Raw genomic sequence first — 20,567 nt, 5'->3', positions numbered from 1 at the left:
AAAGTATAAAAAAGTATTATAACAGTATATATTCCGGCTAAGCAGCTATAAATAAGTACACAGTATAAAAAAGTATTATATCAGTATATATTCTGGCTAATGAGCTATAAATAAGTACATAGTATAAAAAAAGTATTATAACAGTATATATTCTGGATAAGCAGCTATAAATAAGTACATAGTATAATAAGGTATTATCACAGTATATATTCCGGCTAAGCAGCTATAGATAAGTACAAAGTATAAAAAAGTATTATAACAGTATATATTCCGGCTAAGCAGCTATAAATAAGTACACAGTATAAAAAAGTATTATAACAGTATATATTCTGGATAAGCAGCTATAAATAAGTACATAGTATAAAAAGGTATTATAACAGTGTATATTCCGGCTAAGCAGCTATAAATAAGTATACAGTATTAAAAAGTATTATAACAGTATATATTCTGGCTAAGCAGCTATAAATAAGTACATAGTATAAAAAGTATTATAACAGTATATATTCTGGCTAAGCAGCTATAAATAAGTACATAGTATAAAAAGTATTATAACAGTATATATTCTGGCTAAGCAGCTATAAATAAGTACATAGTATAAAAAGTATTATAACAGTATATATTCTGGCTAAGCAGCTATAAATAAGTACATAGTATAAAAAGTATTATAACAGTATATATTCTGGCTAAGCAGCTATAAATAAGTACATAGTATAAAAAGTATTAATTAAAAAAATATAATTAAATTCACGTTTACTCGCTCATTTTAACCACCGAGCGCCTTCGCTGAAACCGCGCTTCCGGTCGCAGGGTTATGACGTAGGCAGTTGACGCGTCGCACAGTGAAAGCCATGGCGACCGAATCGGCATCGCACAGCTTTAAAATATGACTATGTGATCGACTTGAATACGCAGTTTTCCGCCCTCGCGTTCTCGCCGCCGACAGGGGATGGCGCCTAAAAGAAAAGGGCCGCTGCAAAGCCTGCAAAGGGAAACGGATGACGTCAGGAAAATGGTTAATTCTCTCTCCTCGCGCGTAACCCCACGACGCGCCGTTCGCCATGAAATTGAGCCCGAGCGCTACTTGCATGCTGCTCGTAATTCGCGGCGCTGCTGTGTTTGCACGTGGAAATAAATGGCTGTTGTTGCTCTAACGTTGTTCCCTCCCGCTGAAAGGTGGACGCCCTGGAGCACGATGCCGCTCAGCCGAGCGGCCGCGACGAGGCAGATGCGTTGCAGAGGTAGGCACGTCCACCCCGACACAGGACGACGCCTTTCGGCTTTTATTTTTTGCAGAACGCCTCAGATTAGAACGCAGAAGCCGCATGGCAATTCTTGACATGTCATTTCTCTCCACAGATGTGCCCAGCTGCTCAGCACGGTGGAGGACCAGCTGAGGACCGCGGAGAAGTTGACCAAAGTACACCGGCGTTACCCTTCCCTCCACTCTTACACACTGACGCGTTGTCGTCGTCGGTTCTAAGCCAGATGCATTCATCTGTCTGCCAGGCCGACGAACCGGCGCCGGTCGGCAACTATGAGCGGCGCAAGCAGGAGGAAGAGGAGCGCCTGCGTGGCCTGCACGCTCGCCTTCGAGCCGTGCAGCGGGGAATCAAACCTGCAGAGGCGCCGCAGCCAAGGTAGGCCCGAGTATTTCCCTTTCGTTGCACACAGGCACTCCGGAGGCTCGTGTGACGGTGTGGCTTCTGCCGCGCTGGCTTCTGTTCTTTTGTCCGAACAGCACGTCCGGAAAAGCCAGGTCCACCTCTGGTCCAGGAGAGGTAGGTGAAAGTGAAGAGGAAGACAGCGAGGAAGAGGACGAGAGCCAAGAAGAGGAGGTGGTGGAGGAGGAGGAGGATGATGAGGATGGGGAGGAGGAGGAGGAAGATGATAACGACAATGACGGTGGGGTCAGTGACCTGGCAAGACCTGAAACACAGAAAAAGACCCTTTCTTACATCGCTCTCAGCACTTTTAAAGGAGAACAGGACGGTGACCTTGCAATTGAGGTAAAGAAAGCAAGATTTGATAATCCCAGCGTCCTGCTGTGATCGTCAATGTCATTCAGTTAATGCAATGTAATATTTTTCATTATGGGAATGTCTGTAATTCTGTTGGTTTTCACCTGTTTTTTTATTTTATTTAACGTCGCTGAACTTAGACAACGCTGCTTGAAATGCAGAGGAGTTAGTTTATGGGAGTCATTTCTTCCAAAGGAAAACAAATTCTAAATTAAAAAAAGAATTGTCATTCATCCCCTAGCAGCTTGACGTTTTTAGAAGTTGAAGTAGAGCACTTGTGTGCCCTCTGCTGGCTGGTCGACCAAGTTAATGCACCTACTGGAGGACTCATGCTTGTCGAATGTCCCTTCAGATGGGAGACGTGCTGCAGATCCTCAGTAAGAATGCGGACGGATGGTGGCTCGCCCAGGATTCAAAGGGAGACAAGGGACTGGTGCCCAAAACCTACCTCAAGGTGCCCACCTCTGCCTTTCTGATGTTGACGACTGGTTTTAAATTTTGTGGTTTTATCGAAGGAGAAAAAAAAAATGACAGACACTTTAAAGCACTGATTTAAAAGTTGCATGATGAAGTATTTTTAAAGGCTGTGTGTCTGTCCAAAGATAAATTCATCGAGATTTGATGGTCAAAGTTCAGGGTAACTGTGACCTCACATTCTCATAAACATGCAGTGTGTGTGTGTGTGTGTGTGTATATATATATATACTGTAAAAGTCTGTAACGTACCACCCCGTTGAATTACAGAAAGATATAACGGTCACACCTCCATTGTTAAAACAGAACGCAACTGGACCGCGCCTACGGATTTCAGGAAAACAATGAAACGCTCTCAGGCGCGCATTCAAATATTTGACCTTTTTCAAACTATGATGTGCAAACATTGTTTTGGCAAATGCATGTTGCTTAGCACCATGAAGATATTTGAAGTGCACATTATAGGAGGTGGTGTCTGGCCCTGCCAAGCAATGAAATGATTTCTTATTATTATACCCTTCTTATTAGTATACCCTATTATACCTACACCTTATTACACCTCGCACTGCACCTCGTATACTCCGAGCCTCTGCTCGCCTGGTCCACCAATTCATGTGAAAGTGTTTTGCTCTTTACCGCTCATGTATTATATGCTGTTTATTTCAGGCTCAGACCGAGCAGGAGGTGGAGGAGGAGGAGAGTGAGGAAGAAGGGGACGAGATCGATAAAGAATCAAAATCCAAGTCAAAGTGAGTCGCCATGAACCTTTTCAAGCAGGAGTGCAGTGCATGGCGTGATTTTGTCCGAGCAGAGATGCAGTCAGAAACATCTTTATCGATCTCAATAGCTGAAGAAATATGATTTTCCCTTCTCCCCTCCCTCAGGAGTCCACATTCCAACTGGGATGCGGTGCGAAAGGCTATTACAGAGGTACACACACCATGCAATACTGGGCCTGTGTTGCAACAATGAACAGTGGACGCATCAGAATACCAATATCGTGAGATGCCGTCACTTTCGTCTCGGGCCGTCAGAGACATTTCTGTGTAAAGTGTTTTGATTTTAGGACTAGTTTTAATTATTATTAAGCTAACCCACATTGTCCTGTTACTCTTCGTGGCTGCTAGAACCCATCTGGGGACGCGGGGCGCCACACACACACACACTCACACACACACTCACACACACACTCACACACACACTCACACACACACTCACACACACACTCACACACACACTCACACACACACACTCACACACTCACTCACACACTCACACACTCACACACTCACACACACTCACTCACACACCACACACACACACACACACACTATTCACTCACGCCTACAGTCAATTAAAGGTCCCCTGTCATGAAAATTTGACTTTGTGTCTAATAGTCTAATAGCCCGTCTATGTTCCTGCAGCGGCTAGAAATGGCGATAGGTGTAAAGAGTTCTTTGGTCGTTCTGCTTCACCGTTCAGAGCCCGGCAGCACAGACAGTGGGATCTGGAATTTGTCCCCTTATGTCGTCATAAGAGGAAATGTTACCTCCCGTTTCTCATGCTCTTTCCGGGCAGAGAATTTCCAACCCCTCCCCTAAAAAATTTGCTCCACCTACAGCTAGCACCATGGCCACAAGCTGGCCCCACCCTCCACCTCGCCCCATCCCCATTTAAAGCTACACACACTGAAACGGCGCGTCCTGGGGAAATCTTGTTGTGGGACTGGATCAAAGAGACCTCAGATACAGCATTAGGGGACGACTAAGACAGACATAAAAGCTTACAAAATCAGCATGTCATTGTACCTTTAAGAGTAGCCAATCCACCTAGTGTGCACACCTCCGGACGGCGGGAGGAAACCTACATGCAAACTCCGCCCACACAGGGGATTCAAACTCAAAACCTTGAAGGCGCGAGGTCACCTCGCTACCGTATATACGTGGAGATGGCCGTTTTTTTTTTTTTTTTTTTGTCAGCTGTGCATCCTATGTGTCTGTGTTTTAGATCGATGCCACGGATGTTCTGTCTGCCATGGGGGCAATCCCAGCCGGGTTCAGGCCCTCCACCCTGTCCAAACTACTGGATGAAGGTGCGGACCTTCCTGCTTGTTCTTATGTTAATGTTTGACACAATTAACTCTAGAGTTCGCTGCCACGTATGGCTTCCTGTCCAAAATGGACAACCTGTGTATGTGTGTGTGTGTGTGTGTTTTTTGGGGGAGTGAGGCATTGACACATTATGTGTTTCCTCTGTATTTACGGTGTATATTTTGGTACCATTACACACGCACGCAGTCATCATTACTCAGCATTATTCATGCTGGTTCTTTGACAGAAGCTGTGCTTTATTTGTGCTCTTTTGACGTGGCAGGAGTCACATTTAGAGGGAGTCGTTACATCCAGCCTGAGCTGAGCCAATCGAATCTCTCCTTCAAAGACCTTTTCCTAGACCCAGACACAGGGAAGGTATTGATTTCAACGACATATATAATGTTATGCAAAAATTCTACTGCATATTAAAAAAACAAAATGTGTGTGTTTTACAGGTCCGAGCTCGCTCTTCTCGGGTGTGTTTGTCTGTGTCTTTGTGGACCTGCAGGATGGTCCCGTCTCCCGGGGTGGGGCTACAGGTCCTCAGCCGACATGTTCGCCTGTGCGCCTTTAATGGATCACAGGTAACACACACACACACTCAAACCAGACCAGCAGTTTCCTTTTCAAACCAGTAGACGGCGCCAATCTGCCATTACTGCCTGAGCTGAATATCTGAAGATGCTTCATCGCGTTCTTCAACGTGATGTGATATGTGTAACGTAAAGACACACGGGTTAAAAGTTGAAAGCCTGGAATGAAACTTTCTGTACTGTCATGTGTTCTCAGGTTTTGAGCAACATTCACACAGTTCGTGCCACGTACAACCCGAAGAGCGCAAAGACCTGGAGCTTCTCCCCCAGGGTGGGTGTAGCTATGACGCCAGCGGGGTGAATTACTGTCATACCACCCATACGTGGCATGTATAGCTTTATGAGACGTTGACCCCGTGCCGTCGTGCAACATACAATGCATACTGTTGATCCAGGAATGGGGGACCTGAAATTATAGACCTGTTTTTCAGTTCTCCCAGTTACGTTACAGGCTTTTACTGCTTTTCAGTATTTGATAGTCTGTGGTACATTATCAACTCCTGAATTTGAATAAGACATCAGGTGTGTGTTTAGTGCATTGACATTCACTTTGCATGCTTGATAAGGTGCTGGGGTTGGTTTGGTATTTCCAAAAATGACTGTAAAGGATGCAGTGAGTCTGAGCTGCTATTATAGTTTTTGGCGGCCAGTCTCTGCGTCAAACTGTCATTTTAGTCTTTATTAGTGTCACGTACAGACTCATTTTAGTCTAGTCAAGTTTCAGATGTCTTCATGGTCTGAGCATTTTACTCCTATTTTAATCAGAATTATCCATGACTGTTTTAGTCTAGGTATAGTAGCATTTATCACTAATAACATTTTATTCTAGTTTTAGTCAGTCTTATTTTTGTCTTTTTTTTTTTTTTTTTTTTCAGTAATGTAGTTCTATTTAACCCTTCAAATTTTCATTGCACCTGCATATGTGCATGATAAATTACACTTCAGAACCAGTCAGTTACACTTGTATTTGTTTTTATTATATTGTATTTATTTATGTATTATTATAATTGTAGTATTTTATATATATATATATATATATATATATATATATATATATATATACACACACACACACACACACACACACACACACACACACACACACACCACACACACACACACACACACACGAGAGTGTAAAAAAAAACAAACAAACAAATATATATATGTATTTGTCTGTGGTCTAGACCAATGGTTCCCAACCTTTTCCCCCCTGAAGCTCCCCTACATATGTCCAAGACAAGCCAGGACGCCCCAACCTCCATTCCTTACCATATACACACATTAAAATAATAAAGTGATAAATTACCTTTTTTTTTTTTTTTTGCAAAATATAAACAGAAGGTTTAGGTTTACGCACCCATTTGCATACCAGGATTTAAGAGTCTTCTCTCTCACAGATGAGTGGGCAGCTCTCCAGCCTGCTGGACGGAGACTGTTTTCTACGCTGTGACTCCGACTCGCCAGACTTGGGCATTCTATTCGAGCTGGGCGTCACGTACATCAGAAATGTGAGTGAATCCCTTTCACTGAATACACACGGTCTACCTGCCAACATGTGATCCTTACGTTCTTAGCCTTAACCTTTGACCTTACTATTGTAAACTAAGCACCACAGACTGCCCGTTGTCCGCTGCTCTCCTATCAGCATCGACAAATAAGTTTCAACTAGACAAGACAAGATGTCCCCGACGCAGCCGCTGTGAACCTGTTGTTTTCATCTCAGTCTACAGGAGAGCAGGGGGACCTGAGCTGTGGCTGGGCCTTTCTCAAGCTCTTTGATGCCAGCGGTGCCCCTGTGCCACTGCGGTGAGTCAAACAGACGAAGCAATCCTCAACATGTACACAGTCTGTGTCAGATCAAGCACCAACACCTCGGGGCAGTGGTGGCCTAGTGAGTAAGGAAGCGGACCCGAAAATGGCAGGTTCTGGGATCAAATCCTGAACCGCCAAGGTACCACTGAGGTCCCCTTGATCAAGGAACCATCCCTACACACTGCTCTCCAGGTGCCTTTCATAGCTCCCCACTGCTCACCAAGGGTGTAGGTTTGCAGAGGGCACATTGTGTGCCCTGGGGGCTGTGCTGTGGTCTGATTAATCACTTTCATGGTTCTGTCCTGTAATGTGTCCCCTTAGAACATATGAACTCACTCTGCATGGAGGGACACCATATGAGACAGATGTTGAAATGGACCCATCGATGACCAGAAGAGGTAGCTTTACCTCCAGCTTCAACAAGACCCAATTCTTCCTCCACATCACCTCTGCTCATTGGGTTTGGTTTCTGTCTGTCCTCAGCAGGCGCAGGCAGTGTGTTCCAGCAGATGATGGCGTCACGGAAGGTCCCAAAACTCGTTGTCAAGCTCAGGACACCGAACCACCGCAACATGTCCCATCTAAAGTACATCATTTGTTGTTTTTTTTGCAATGCCAAGTATTTTTCAGCAGTACTGACTGAAGGTGTGAACTGTCACTGGTCTCACAATTCGATTCGAAACGGCATCCACACAGTCGTTCAACATCAGCCGTTGGTCTGCTGCGCGTCCCAATGCCGTCAAATAAACGTTTTCTTTGTGTCAATTTTCAAACTCCAGTGAAACGCCAATACAAAGCGCTTCAAAAACACGTATGCTGTTCATTTCCACAGTCACTACCGGCACTACTTTTTAACAATCATTTTTATACTATATTTAATATGCATGAAAATCACCAAACAACATCATTATGCTATAAGCGATAATGCATCGTCGAGGATGTTAAATTCTGTTTTTTTGGTATTATTGTCAGCCTGCTGCCCGACACTTTAGTGGGTAGCGTCTGCTCAGTGCACCTGCTGGCTCTGTACAGGCAGCTGCTGGCCGACACCCTGCTGCTGGACAGGGTCACCATGCAGAACGCAGGTGGGATATTTACTGCGTCCGCCAGGTTACTGCAGTTCAGTCGGTTCACTGTCCTAACGGGTTTCTCCGTCTGCCTCGTGCCACAGATTTGATCTGCAGCTCGGTTTTAGCCACGTTTCCTGAGGTCCTGGATCAGTCAGATCTGTTGGATGCTTTGAGGGTAAGAAAATGCTTGGTGCAGCTGCTTTGGGAATGTGGGTGTAGTTGCGCATTTGAAAGCATAGATCACTGTGTCACTGAGACAGACACGTCTTACGATCACAGGCCCAATGCCTGGGATTTAATCATTAAACCTTGTTGACTTCATGTAACTCAGTCCTATGTCTTTGCAGAGTTCATGGGAAAATGCAGAGAAGAATCTAAAGAGGTCTGAGAAGGTAAATTGTGTGTGTGTTTTTTTTTTTTTTTTTTTTCCCTTCCTTTTGAGTACCAAAATTACTCCACAAGTGATTTATAAATAATCTGCAACCAATTTTTTCATATGGATATTGTCTTCTACACTAATATTGTCTGAAGCATTATATTTTAGAAGCATTATGTGGTTTGCCCATTTAAAAATCAGACTCACCATGCTGTTGTACATATATTATACATACTAGTTAGTGCATCTTGTATTATTAGAATTTTAACCTAATATTTAAATTCTATTCATCCAAATTGTCATGAGCTGCCATAATCATCAACATTAAATTGGAAATATAGGGTTTCCCTTGTATGCAAATGTTTACATGCAGACTTTTTGACAAATTGTACATTTTGAGTGCAGCATAGACAGAACGTTTGAGCAACATTTATTACCAGCGCACATTGATGTGTGTGCACAGAATGCCTAAGGCAACAGTTGGAGCTGCTGGTTTTGACAGATAATTTCAGAATCTGACGATTCTTGTGTGTGACGTGTGTTGGGTCATCAGCAAGTTGTTTTTCGTGTTCTCTGGTTATAAAAAGACTGGGCATGTTGGTACCCAGTGATTATTTACACTTCCCATAAAAAAAAGTGATAATGTTACAGTATGGACTGAGAAGTAGTAGTCCCTGAGCAAGACACTTAACCCTGAGCGTCTCCAGGGGGATTGTCCCTGTTATTACTGATTTATTAGACGTCCTTATCTAGAGCGCCTTACGATGTTGTAAAAGTTAGCTGTTTCAGCATTTCAAATGGATGGGAGATAGTTTATATTAGTAAGCAGTGCTTCCCGGCCTTCTGCTTTAAACTGAGCTCTGATTTCATGCCTCTTTGTTGTAGAGATTTTAGTATGTCCTGCAGTTTCGGAGAGAAGGTTACTCATCCAGTGTTTGTTCTGGATATAGCTGTTTACTCAGGTACTAGGAATAGCTACTGGTAATGACATTCTGCACCCGCAGCCTGGGTGAGGAATTACCATGCGCACAAAAGAGGCATCAAGCTTATAATAATAATGCTACGTATATGTAATCCCTTAAAAAAAATTCTGTTTCAGAACCATTTTATGGGTAGACTAAATGTTAGAAGGAGAACAATGAGGCTTGTATCCCAGTTCGGCGCCCAGAATGCCTGTCCCAGTAGGTTAAAAGGTTAAATTAAAGCCAGAAACTACTGGCCAATTCATTGGTGGTACAAACCCACTGTTTGCTTGCATGATATTATATTGCTTTTTTTTTTTTTTTAAAGCAATTTTTGTGTTTCAGAGGGACATGTCCATTCTAAAGCGCGAGTTTGTGAGAGTGTACATGGACTACGTGTTTCCGCTGTTCTACTCGGCGGAGATGCCCGGCCCTCGCTGGGCAGACGAGGAGGTGGCCAATCAGCGGGCCCGTATCATTTTCAATGCCAATCCTAACATTCTGTCTTTGGACCACGCCCATCAGCCATTCGACATCTCGCAGGTCACTTACGACCTCCTCATCTCGGCCAGACACTGAGCTGCTTGGCCCGACCACCTCCTGACCCTGCATGCCAGCTCACTGTGCAAGTCTGAACGGACTGTATCGCTTACACACCAACTATTTATTCATTTCTAATAAATCTTTTTTGGTATAAGTCATACTCGACTGTGTTCTTTGACTGGACGCTCAGCCTCAGTATTCGCGATGCGTCAAAATCGATGTTTTCCTCAGTATGATTATCCTGCGAGTTTTGAGAAATCAGTATTTGGAGTCATAACATGTTGTTGCTTTTGGGCAACTGGCTGGTCCTGACGACTAAGAAAAACTCTTAAAAGACTTGACCTTAACTGTGGATCCAGTCCTAGACTCGTAAACCAAATAGATTTGTCTAATGGAAACGAAGACACCCCCGCCCAGTGATACTAAAACCTGGCATCACGGTGAATATGGGAGGAGTTACGAGGATTCTTATCGCAGAAGAAGTCTATGAAAATGATTTGGCTCTGATTCACACACACACACACACACGTTTATCACGGGAACACACCGGATCTCATCTCATCAGATCGTTGTCCGCTTTTTTTAGGCTCAGCAATGGAAAAGCTGAAATTAGACTGAAAAGTTAAAGAAACGGGTCCAATTAACTGTACATACTCAAAAGAATGAGTGACTTCATTTAACAGACACTGCATACATTCTAGCTGTTAAACCCAGGTAGGCATTCATGTTAATATAAAAAATAAAAAGTCTTTATTTAGTCAGTTTAACTAAAGAAATGCCAACTGACTTAGTTTTAATAAGGGACAGAAACTATTGTCCCCCATTGTAAGAAATGGATCCCTGCTCTCAGTGTTTTATAGTAAATAATCAGGTCTGTTCTCCTGCATTCCTCTATTTCAGTGACGAACGATTAAATTCCACCCGTTTCCCGCAGCGACTGCCCGTGTTGTCCCTTCAGATGCTGCCGAGTGCACCTAAGCACAAGGTGCTATTGGTACGGTTTTCTTATTGTCACCACATACTTTACTTTACTTTACTTAGTTTATTTTACTTGGCAGACGCTTTTATCCAAAGCGACTTACAAGGGGAAGACACCAGCAATTCTCATTCGGTTTCTATAGATTGTGAGTCAACAAAAACTAAGAGCCCTGATAAGGCCGAACTTGTCAAGAATGGAACATGCTAGGGAATTGTTAAGTACTAGACTAATTATTTATTATTATTATTTTTTGTGTGTGCGTGTGTCATTTGAAAAACGTTTTAAACAAGTGGGTTCTTAAAGGTGGAGGTGGTCTCGGCTAGTCGAATGGAGCAGGGCAAGTTGTTCCACCAGCCAGGGACGAAATAGGAGAATAAATTCGGTGAAGAGGGAATTTTTTAGTCTCGTTCTGTTTGCAGACAACATACATTGTCAATGATGTGTATAGCGACTCAGTCGTGGCAAAAATCCATTTACATAAAAGTCACAGACTCAGAGGGGGAACGTTGCTAATAAATCAAGTGTCCAGACGGTTTAGAATCTAATAAACAGACTGTCTGTAGGCTCAGTAAGGTGCACACCAGGTTGGACACTAAACCGTGGACCATTAACCCGGTATGGGGACCACCAGCCATGGATCATGGGTGCTGCAGTCGCTGAGACTTGAGCCGTACATCATTAGCAGGACAGCAGCGACTGGGTGTTTTTCGGCAGATTCTTCCTACAACAGCCATCATGCGATGCACCTGTAAATATGGGACAACCTGTATACATGGATTATGGGAAAACTCGAGTGTTTTCTGCAGACTTGCACTAGAGATGTTATTACATCCTTCCATTTCCAAGCATTTGTATTATCTCCTTGGTCGTAATTTTTCACCCTCCTGTGTGATTTCCTGAAACCTGGAGAACTCTCTCTCGCTCTCTCTCTCTCTCTCGGTTCCCCTTCATTTCCACAACTCTTTTGTTTCTGGGGTTGGACCAATAGAGACGTGAGGGCTTTTCTTGGGGGTCAAATTTCCACGTTGCACAAGCAACCTGACCCAGTAAGATGACCCGCTAAGTTGGCCTTCTGCTGTGGTGACAGAAAGGAGTTGGAGCCCAACACACCCACACACACACACACACTTCCCATAGATTGTAGGTGCAGAGGTTAACATGCCCTTTTCTCTGAGGACAATAAAACAGTAGCAAACAAGCGCCAGTAGCACTGTGCATTATGGGATTATGGGTGTGTGTGCTGAAAGGAGCCACACCACAGACACTGTCCTCGGGATGTGTAGATAATACTTGTGGCATGGGCTGCATGGAAAAGTTTGGGGATGGGGAGGGGGGTCTCAAAGTGTGTGTGTGTGTCTGTGTGTGTACATGACTTACATACACACCCGCTCACTTTATGCCATTTTCTGTTCTGAAGGTTTGCCTGAGGCGTTCACGCAGAGTCAATGTTTTCCTAACACTCAAAGAGTCCCTGTGATCTGGGAGAGGTTCAAATTGCCCATTACAGCCACACACCGGGCGCACTTCCTCCGTGCATCACAAAAACCATCCACGGGACAAATTTCAAGAAAAGCAGGTCACCAATCTCTAAATGACAGGCCGAGAACGTCGCTAAATGACTTTGAGTTGCCAGATTTCTTCTCTGCAGCATTATTAGCATTATTTGGAAACGCACATTATAAGGCCACATGCCTGATCTGTATGGCACATTGTATTGTGGATCCCTGTGGATTATGGGACGTTTGCGGGGAGCGTAGGCGGGGATTGAGTTCAAGAGAGACATTAGATGTAAAGGACAGGAGGGACATTAACTAGTCTAAAGCAATGCACTGCGGCAGTGTCAGGTTAAGTTCTTCTCTTGTTTCGTACTCTCTCTCACACGCGCACGGGAGACACATGGAGAGGTGACAAAGGGGTGTGTGTGCACGGCTCCTGCAAGCAGCTACTGAGCAACTGTTGCTTGGCAACTTTAGAAAAATGCCCACGTGTGGATACAGAACTGCTACTGTATACGTTTCACTCATTTCAGTTACAGTCAGTTCCAGGCCTGGAGATGCTTCCATTGTGTTTTCGTGGAAACAGAATCGTAAATTCAGTAACGCTATACTACAGAAAGTGTGTGTTCCAGGGGTGGAAAAGAAAAGTGTTTGTTGGACGGGAACCTTAACCTTGACTATTATATATTGTCCATAACAGATGCACGACAGTGTCAGGGATTATATTATGGCATGTAATGGGCAGAATGGCCAAACAAAATTACAGTTTTTGTCAATGTTATGAGAATAAAAGGCTGTATATTCATAACTGCAAAATCCTGTTTTTTTATATATCTTCATTTTACATGTTCAAGATCACAAACCCTGTGATCAATCCAAGTTCCACCACACCGGACTCAGCTCAAGAACTGGGTGGCAACGACGACGGTGTGAAAAATGAGGGTCAATCCCACAAAACTGGTTCATGGCATCGGTATAAAAAGTGCTGCGTAAAGAGCGTTCGATTGATTGATTGATTGAGTGATTTACACATGAATAAATATACAACATAGGCTGCCACCACCATACGAGATTGTTGAATTTTAATGTTTTTTTTTAGCTTTTTATTAACATTTTAGTTTTTGAGCGCATTTTATATCGCTGAGCTCTCCTTTCCGGATCTGTTTGATTAAGGAAATGCCCATGTCATGTGACGCTGGTGGTGTCAGTATGGCACATCACCGCGCTGAGAGTAGTGTTTCAACAAACAACATGTCAAGGATGCACATCCTTAAAAGGAACAAAGGGGCACAAAGTGGCTGGTCTGCTGCTGGACTTTTTTTTTTTATCTGACCCGAAACTCTTCAGACGTGAAGGAGAGGAAAATCTGCGATTTGGGATCTTTTGTAAAATGGCTTGAGGGCCAATGGCTAAGCTGAGTACACAAAGCTTCACTTCACGGGAGTTATGGGCTCTCAAAATGCGGCCTTGCCAGTTAAACATTACTCCATTCTGCTGCCAACATCTCAGGTGGGTAGCAGCCCATGACCTTTCAGTGCCTTGTAGGCCACTTTGTATGATGTTTGACATCCGGAATGTCTTTATTTGTCTCACACGGTGAATGTGCCATGATTATGAAAAAAAAAAGAAGAACTGGCCTGACCTCGGCAGACCACCCCGTTTCCGGGGCAAGACGAGTCTCCTGTTTAAGGTGTCCTGCAGAGGTGCCAGACCTGATCTGGTGGAGATCTCTGCCACTGTGATCACTCCACGTATTCCCTCAACCTCTCCCGTCCCAGGATGTTCTGACTCTGGACACCGTCTACACCACCATGGTAAAACGTTCTCAGGATCCCTGGAGAGACCTTCCTCAGATCCCTCAGATAGAAAAAAAAAAACGTGAAAACGTTCGCTCCAGTGTTGTGGACAAAATGCCCTTTGACCCTCATACAATTCAGGTGCTGATGTCAGGTGATTTCTGTAGCCAGACGATCCCATGTAGCTTATCCACATGTCCGAGGGAGATGGTGTCCTCTGTAGATCCGCTGGGACGGCAGGTGAACCACAGATATGAGCTATGATGACCCCCAAATCATCATCCAGTTTTGTTTTTTTTTTCAGCCAGAGGCTCTTTGAAATCGGAGACAGACTTAGAGCTGATCATGTAACGTTTATTCAGGTTACTTATTCAGCCTTTTTGGTGTGAGGGATTCACTGGACTTGAAGGGAGGGTTCGAAATGAGGGTGTGTACAATGAAAACAGAGCTTGTCCTCAAATCATGCTTTCGGTTGCATTGATGTACACAGACATTCGCGCACTGATATCCAGCGAGACTCCGAGAGCCACTTTCCAGGACCATGGCTCCCTCGGCACCCAGCGCCATGCCCAGCGGCTGCGCCCTGTTCACCAGCATGCCAGACTTCCTCGTCGTCCCGGAGTTCGTAAGTAAAAACCCTGCGGCCGCCGCCTGATGACCTCCTCCCGCCGCGGTGCCACCGCTGGCCGCGGTCCAGCCTTGACTGGCTAATCAGAATGCGATAGACGCGGGGACGTGGCCGATAAATTACACCATGAAATGCTTTATCAAGCCGGGTTTCACGCCCGCGGCACCGTGAGGGGGGGTGTGGGATCAGGACGAAAGGAAAAAAAAAAAAAAACACCCCACACAAACTACTGGGCTACTGAAGTGTTATGTATTACGTAGATGTGTAGGGTTCACTCGCCTATGAACCATCGTGTCCCTGAGCAGGACACTTAACCCTGAGTGTCTCCAGGGGGGACTGTCCCTGTAAGTGACTACTGATTGTAAGTCGTCTAATAAATGCCATAAGTGTAAATGATGAGTTCTACGTAGAATTTCACAGCTGCCATGGAAGCAGAAAATCCTACAAAAAAAGTCCCATTTCACGTCGTGCTCCCTGCTGCTTTGCAAATTTGGAGATGCTTTCCTTGCTTCCGCGGAGCATTTTGAGTCACTTCTAACGTTGAATAATATTTTCCGGCATTTTCATGCGGGCAGGAATTTCAGAGCACTGCTCTGCCGAGCAGCCATATCTCTGTTTGCTCATTCTGTATCAACTGATCTCACCAGTTTCATGCGCTTTCATTGTTTCCGAAAAAGAAAGTCCGCCCGCTTTTCAGATGCCGTGTTTGTTCAGGGTGGAGACTTCACTGTGTGTGTGTGTGTGTGTGTGTGTGTGTGTGTGTGTGTAAGAGTGGGCATACGTGCCAGAGACTGAGTGTGTGTTTGTGGTAATCTGAGGGAAATTGCAGTCCACACCCACTTATACCGCTGAGGATGGACCATCCGCCCGCCAGTGTGGCACGGCCTGTCAAAGTCGACTGTGGAATCTCAGTCTAATTATCTCACCGACCGCCCCTCCACAAATACGTGACATCCAGCAAGTCGCAAACGAAGCCTGATTTACAGTTTCGAGCGGAAGAACTGGTTCGGAACGTTGTCCACACACTGAACAAAGCGCAGCAATACACCGTACTACCTCCAACACGATCCCATATTCCAGCTCGGAGCAGGTTCAAGTGGGACCAGTTGCAGGGCAATGACTTGCATTTGTATGTCATTTTGTTTGTTTATCGGGGTGGTAGTAGCCTAGTGGGTAACACACTCGCCTATGAACCAGAAGACCCAGGTTCAAATCCCACTTTCTACCATTGTGTCCCTGAGCAAGACACTTAACCCTGTCCCTGTAACTACTGACTGTAAATCACTCTGGATAAAGGGCGTCTGATAAATGCTGTAAATGTAAATGTCCGTGCAGGTGTTTGGTGGCCTGGTGTGGATCCTGGTGGCCTCGTCCAAGATCCCCGTGGTAAATCCACAGGGCTGGGTGATGTTTGTTTCCGTGTTCTGCTTCGTCTTCAGCACCGTCTGGAGCTTCCTGATCATCTGTGGGGCGGCCAAAAGCAAGCTCTGGCCATGTCTGGTAAAGGAGGCGTCTCAGTTGTCACCCGTTCCTTTAGTTTTACGCTACGCCTCACTGTTTTTCTGTGGCTTTTTTATAGGACGTGGCGTATCACGCACTTGCAGCTCTTTTCTATCTGAGCGCGTCGGTCGCACAGGCCATCGTCACCTACAGTCTTGGATTGACGGCATCAACATCTTTCTTTGACGTCTACAAGCAGTTCCAGCTGAACATCGCCGCCGTGGTGAGACCGTCAACATCCATTTATATCCCATGTTGAAACAAACGTCCCGGGTGATGATGCTTGTGTCCATGTACATAATAGCGCGTCAGCATCTGACTGCTGTGTACTAAATACGCCTGGATCTTCAGTCAGCTGACGCCAAGTTACCCTGGTTGTCACTTACAATGACACTTAAAAAAGAAAAAGATTCGGAAGCGGACCCGTAGTCTAATCCCAAACCGCCAATCCTGGCACGGCTGCCCACCGCTCATCAAGGGTGACGCTCAAAAGCAGAGGGCACATCTTGTGTCTCACAATGACAACGACTTCACGTAACTCTTTGACAATATTCTGATCCCAGGTAATGGCGTACGTCGCCACGCTGCTGTACGTCATCCATACCGTCTTCTCTGCCCGTCGATGGAAGTCCTCCTGAGCGGCCGTGCCAGATCGAGGATCACAACGTGCGTCGTGTCTTTGACCTCGAAGGCCCCGTCCCTTCTTAATTGTCTGTTTCTTTGTCACCCCGTGTGACCCTGGTAAATGGGGTCAAATTTGTCACTCCAAAATAATGAATGTGCTGTCATCACTTTTCATTTCAATAAAACCTCTCAACCCCCGAGGCGGTTCTCATGTTTAACTTCCAAACAACAAACAAACAAACAAACAAACAACAAACAACAACAACAAGTCGGAGGCGCGCCCGCGCGCCCGCGCCCGCGGCCAGGGTGTGTCCGGCGCGCGCGCCCAGGTGAAAAGGCGCGCGCGAGCGCGCGGCTCCGTTACTCCACTCCGGTGGCGGCGGCGGCGGCGACCATGGCAGCGGCGACAGCTCAGCCGATGGGGAACCTGCCCAGCGGGTTGGGGATCTGCACCACGGCGCCGGACATCTTCTACCTGCCGGAGCTGGTCAGTCGCCCCTCGTCACAGTACAACATGCAAAACTTTTTAATAGCTACTATATTACCATGATGTTATATAATATTATCGATATTCTGTGATCAATATCATATTGATAAAAAGCGGTCCAAAATTGAAGCAACATCTTGGTTATGATTTTAACGTATGGTATATATAGCATAATTCATATATTATGAATATGAATGGCATTGTACTGTAAACATCTCCATTTCTAAGGGTCAGAACCTGTCTGGAATTTATCTCAGTGATCAGCAAGTCCAGGAACAGTTCCTGGACAGGGGTTCAGTCCATCGCAGAATACTGAGGGACTTTGTATTGGGAGGGGAAAAGAAATCACATATTTCAACATCTGTACCTTTGCTGTTATGGATACCTGTAAAAAAAAAAAAAAAAAAAAGCCATTTAGAAGTAATTTCAGAAGTAATGACAAGTGCCACCGTGACTGTCCTGCTCGTCACGCCCCTGAATTGTGCTGACTGCGGCACACACGGCAACGGAATAAGGGCTCAGTTTCAGTTAACTTCGTTTAACCTGCATGGGAACATGACTCTGCCGGACGCGCCCTGCCGCCTGCAGCCGGAACAGTTGAAGAGGAGAGTCCAGGGCGGCGGCCTTGACCCCCCGCTTTCCCCCTTCCTGTTAAAGAACTGCTCTGGGACGGATTCACTCCGGAATTTATAAAAAAAGTTGAACCCAGGTGAAGGTGTTATGGTGTTGTGGGGTGTGGTTCATCGTTATCTGGTGGTAAATACTTCCAGAAGTGGGCGTGAAGGGTGTGAAGCCCTCACTGACCATGATCCAGGAGACCGGAAAGTCCCAGGTTTTAACCCCACTTACTACTTGACCCAGAGTGTCTCCAGGGGGGGGGACTGTCCCTGTCACTGCTGGCTCTGGATGACGCTGTACCACTATGTAGTCCCAGTAGGACTGGACCTGCAGCTGCTGGAGGAAGCTGCTTCTGTAATGTAAAGTAACGGCGTGTCCTGTTTTTGGGACGATCTATGTCCTTGTGTGTGTGTGTGGCAGGTGTTCGGTGGGCTGGTGTGGATCCTGGTGGCCTCCACGCACGTAATTCCCACAAACCCTCAGGGCTGGGTGATGTTTGTGTCTATCTTCTGTTTCGTCATGACCTTCCTTTGGCTCATCATCTTTGCCGCTGGGGGCCACAAGAACCACGTGGGTTGGGCAGCCGCGGTAAGAGCGAAAATTCTGCAATAATTGGTTTATGTAAATCAATATAAAATTTCAACCAAATAGTTTCTTTCACCTATTTGTTTCAGACTTTCGCACATTACTGTACGTATTTTTTTTTTCAAATGCATTTTTTTGCTTATGCACAGGACTTTGTTTATCACTTTCTGGCTGCTCTCTTCTACCTGAGCGCTTCTGTACCACTTGGCTACATCACCATCGGTTTAAGAGATGTTACACCCTATAAGAACTACCAGATTGACATTGCCGCTGTGGTAGGTACATGAACACACACACACACACACACACACACACACACACACTGGCTCATGCTTTGTTCAGTTGCAGTATATCTACCTACATATCATACTGAGCCTGAGTAAGACTTGACTTCCTGCAAACAGCCGCTTGGTTCTGATTGGCTGAGCCTCGTTCACAGTAGTGAATAGTAACTGTGGGAATAGTAACTCCCATCACTTCTTCACCACAGCAGCAGGAGCCTGTGAGCTCTTTTTTGCCGATATGTCACCGCTGATGCATTACACAGCTCATTTGGAGAATAGTTTTTACGGATCAATAATATGAATAAAGGAAATTAGAATGCATTATACTATTACTATTATTACTATTATTGTTGCTAATAGTGCATTCAGAAAGTGACCACTAACAAATGTAACTGATGACAATAATTCCCTGAAAAATGTATGTATTCACTCATAATTCTCACAAGTCATTTATCTATTAAATCACCTTGAATTGCCACCTTGTATAAAATAAACCTGCCTCACCGGTCCTGTCGCTGTTTATGGTTTGTTTTTTTATTATAATAATAGTAACACTTTTTTTTTTTTTTTTTTGGCAGGTTTTCTCCTATGTCGCTACCCTCTTCTACTTCATCCACTGCATCCTGTCAGCGGTTAGGTGGAGGTCCTTCTAAGGAACATTTGGATGCACACAACACTATAACACGGCAGAAAGGGTTGCACACATACAAGCCAGTGTACAAAACGCATATGCACCTGTTTATTTTTATGACAAAAACTTGTATTAAAGGATAAGATTTTTATTATTTGATTTTTTTGTTATTGCAAAAAAAAATGACCCTCGTCTGAGTCAATAGATTAAACCTTTATTGATATACGTTTCAGCTGCTACAAAGATATTTTGTTGTTTTGTAGTTCATGTAATATTTTAAAAATAAATTCATACAAATTGTCATTGGACTTACTGGGAAGGGGGTGTCTCCATGCATTTAATATTAAAAAAGAAAAAAAATGCATAATTCATGGGGCAGGTGGAGGTGTGAGAACACAAGCAACATGGCAAGTGAGAAAGAGGAGGAGGAACAGACTTTAAGAACTACTCATGCTGGCAAGCAATGTTTTCACATAACCATGTGTGCTTTTTTCATGCATATCATATACAATTTTTTTTGTATTAACTCCATTTCCAATGACAGTGGTAAATAAACTGCAGATCGCAATCAATGTGTTCTGAGTGTGTAGACACGGTCAGACAAGCAACGTAGAAATAACGGTCAGATTACATGAAGTGCAGGAGGTGAGTGTGTGTGTGTGTGTGTGTGTGTGTGTTGACAAATATTTCATGTGCTTGGGAGGCAGGAATCATCTCACATTTCGGTTCTTTTCAGACATCGCCGTCCACTGTGCACTTTGTGTTATCTTTTACATCTCTCTCTCCCTCACACACACACACACACACACACACAAAACTATTAAATGTAACAGTTCACCAGAGGCCAGATATGCTAATTAATATTCACATAATGAAAGCATTTAAAAAATGGCTGTACATTTCATCTTCTTTTAGAACACTCCAAGCGAAGGCCATACAGGACACGGCCCGTAAATCTATTAATTATTCATATAGCTCCAATCTGGCAACCGTGT

At 44.7% G+C, this 20,567-nt stretch overlaps 2 protein-coding genes across 4 annotated transcripts; both read left to right on the top strand.

Moving 5' to 3' along the window:
* The first annotated feature begins 822 nt into the window (after nucleotides 1-822).
* On the top strand, nucleotides 823-10,104 carry nphp1 (nephronophthisis 1). The gene is made up of 20 exons (XM_028989293.1): nucleotides 823-1,012; nucleotides 1,174-1,238; nucleotides 1,357-1,417; nucleotides 1,507-1,637; nucleotides 1,739-2,006; nucleotides 2,371-2,472; nucleotides 3,159-3,241; nucleotides 3,377-3,422; nucleotides 4,500-4,584; nucleotides 4,866-4,960; nucleotides 5,041-5,169; nucleotides 5,375-5,449; nucleotides 6,579-6,689; nucleotides 6,905-6,987; nucleotides 7,315-7,391; nucleotides 7,477-7,579; nucleotides 7,966-8,078; nucleotides 8,165-8,238; nucleotides 8,411-8,455; nucleotides 9,747-10,104. Exons 1-20 carry the CDS (start codon nucleotides 947-949, stop codon nucleotides 9,978-9,980), a joined length of 2,046 nt encoding a protein of 681 aa, XP_028845126.1. The 5' UTR covers nucleotides 823-946; the 3' UTR covers nucleotides 9,981-10,104.
* Nucleotides 10,105-14,629: 4,525 nt separating this feature from the next.
* malb (mal, T cell differentiation protein (MAL blood group) b) lies at nucleotides 14,630-20,140 on the top strand. 3 transcript variants are annotated; one of them, XR_003750542.1, is made up of 5 exons: nucleotides 14,630-14,840; nucleotides 16,179-16,343; nucleotides 16,423-16,566; nucleotides 16,907-17,454; nucleotides 18,493-18,623. XR_003750542.1 is itself a non-coding variant. In XM_028989400.1 (4 exons), the coding sequence occupies exons 1-4, from the start codon at nucleotides 14,757-14,759 to the stop codon at nucleotides 16,979-16,981; spliced, it is 468 nt and encodes a 155-aa protein (XP_028845233.1). In that variant the 5' UTR covers nucleotides 14,630-14,756; the 3' UTR covers nucleotides 16,982-17,863. The 3 variants fall into 3 exon arrangements, 2 of the variants coding, with proteins under 2 accessions (XP_028845233.1, XP_028845232.1); XM_028989400.1 differs by lacking the exon at nucleotides 18,493-18,623 and having other exon boundaries at nucleotides 16,907-17,863; XM_028989399.1 differs by lacking the exons at nucleotides 14,630-14,840; nucleotides 16,179-16,343; nucleotides 16,423-16,566 and adding exons at nucleotides 18,807-18,932; nucleotides 19,520-20,140 and having other exon boundaries at nucleotides 16,592-17,454; nucleotides 18,493-18,660.
* Nucleotides 20,141-20,567: the final 427 nt, after the last annotated feature.

The sequence above is a fragment of the Denticeps clupeoides genome, chromosome 8 (assembly GCF_900700375.1).
Source record: "Denticeps clupeoides chromosome 8, fDenClu1.1, whole genome shotgun sequence".
Taxonomy (NCBI): Eukaryota; Metazoa; Chordata; class Actinopteri; order Clupeiformes; family Denticipitidae; genus Denticeps; species Denticeps clupeoides.
The sequence above is the reverse complement of the archived record's forward strand: the minus strand, read 5'-3'. Positions and strand labels throughout refer to the sequence as shown.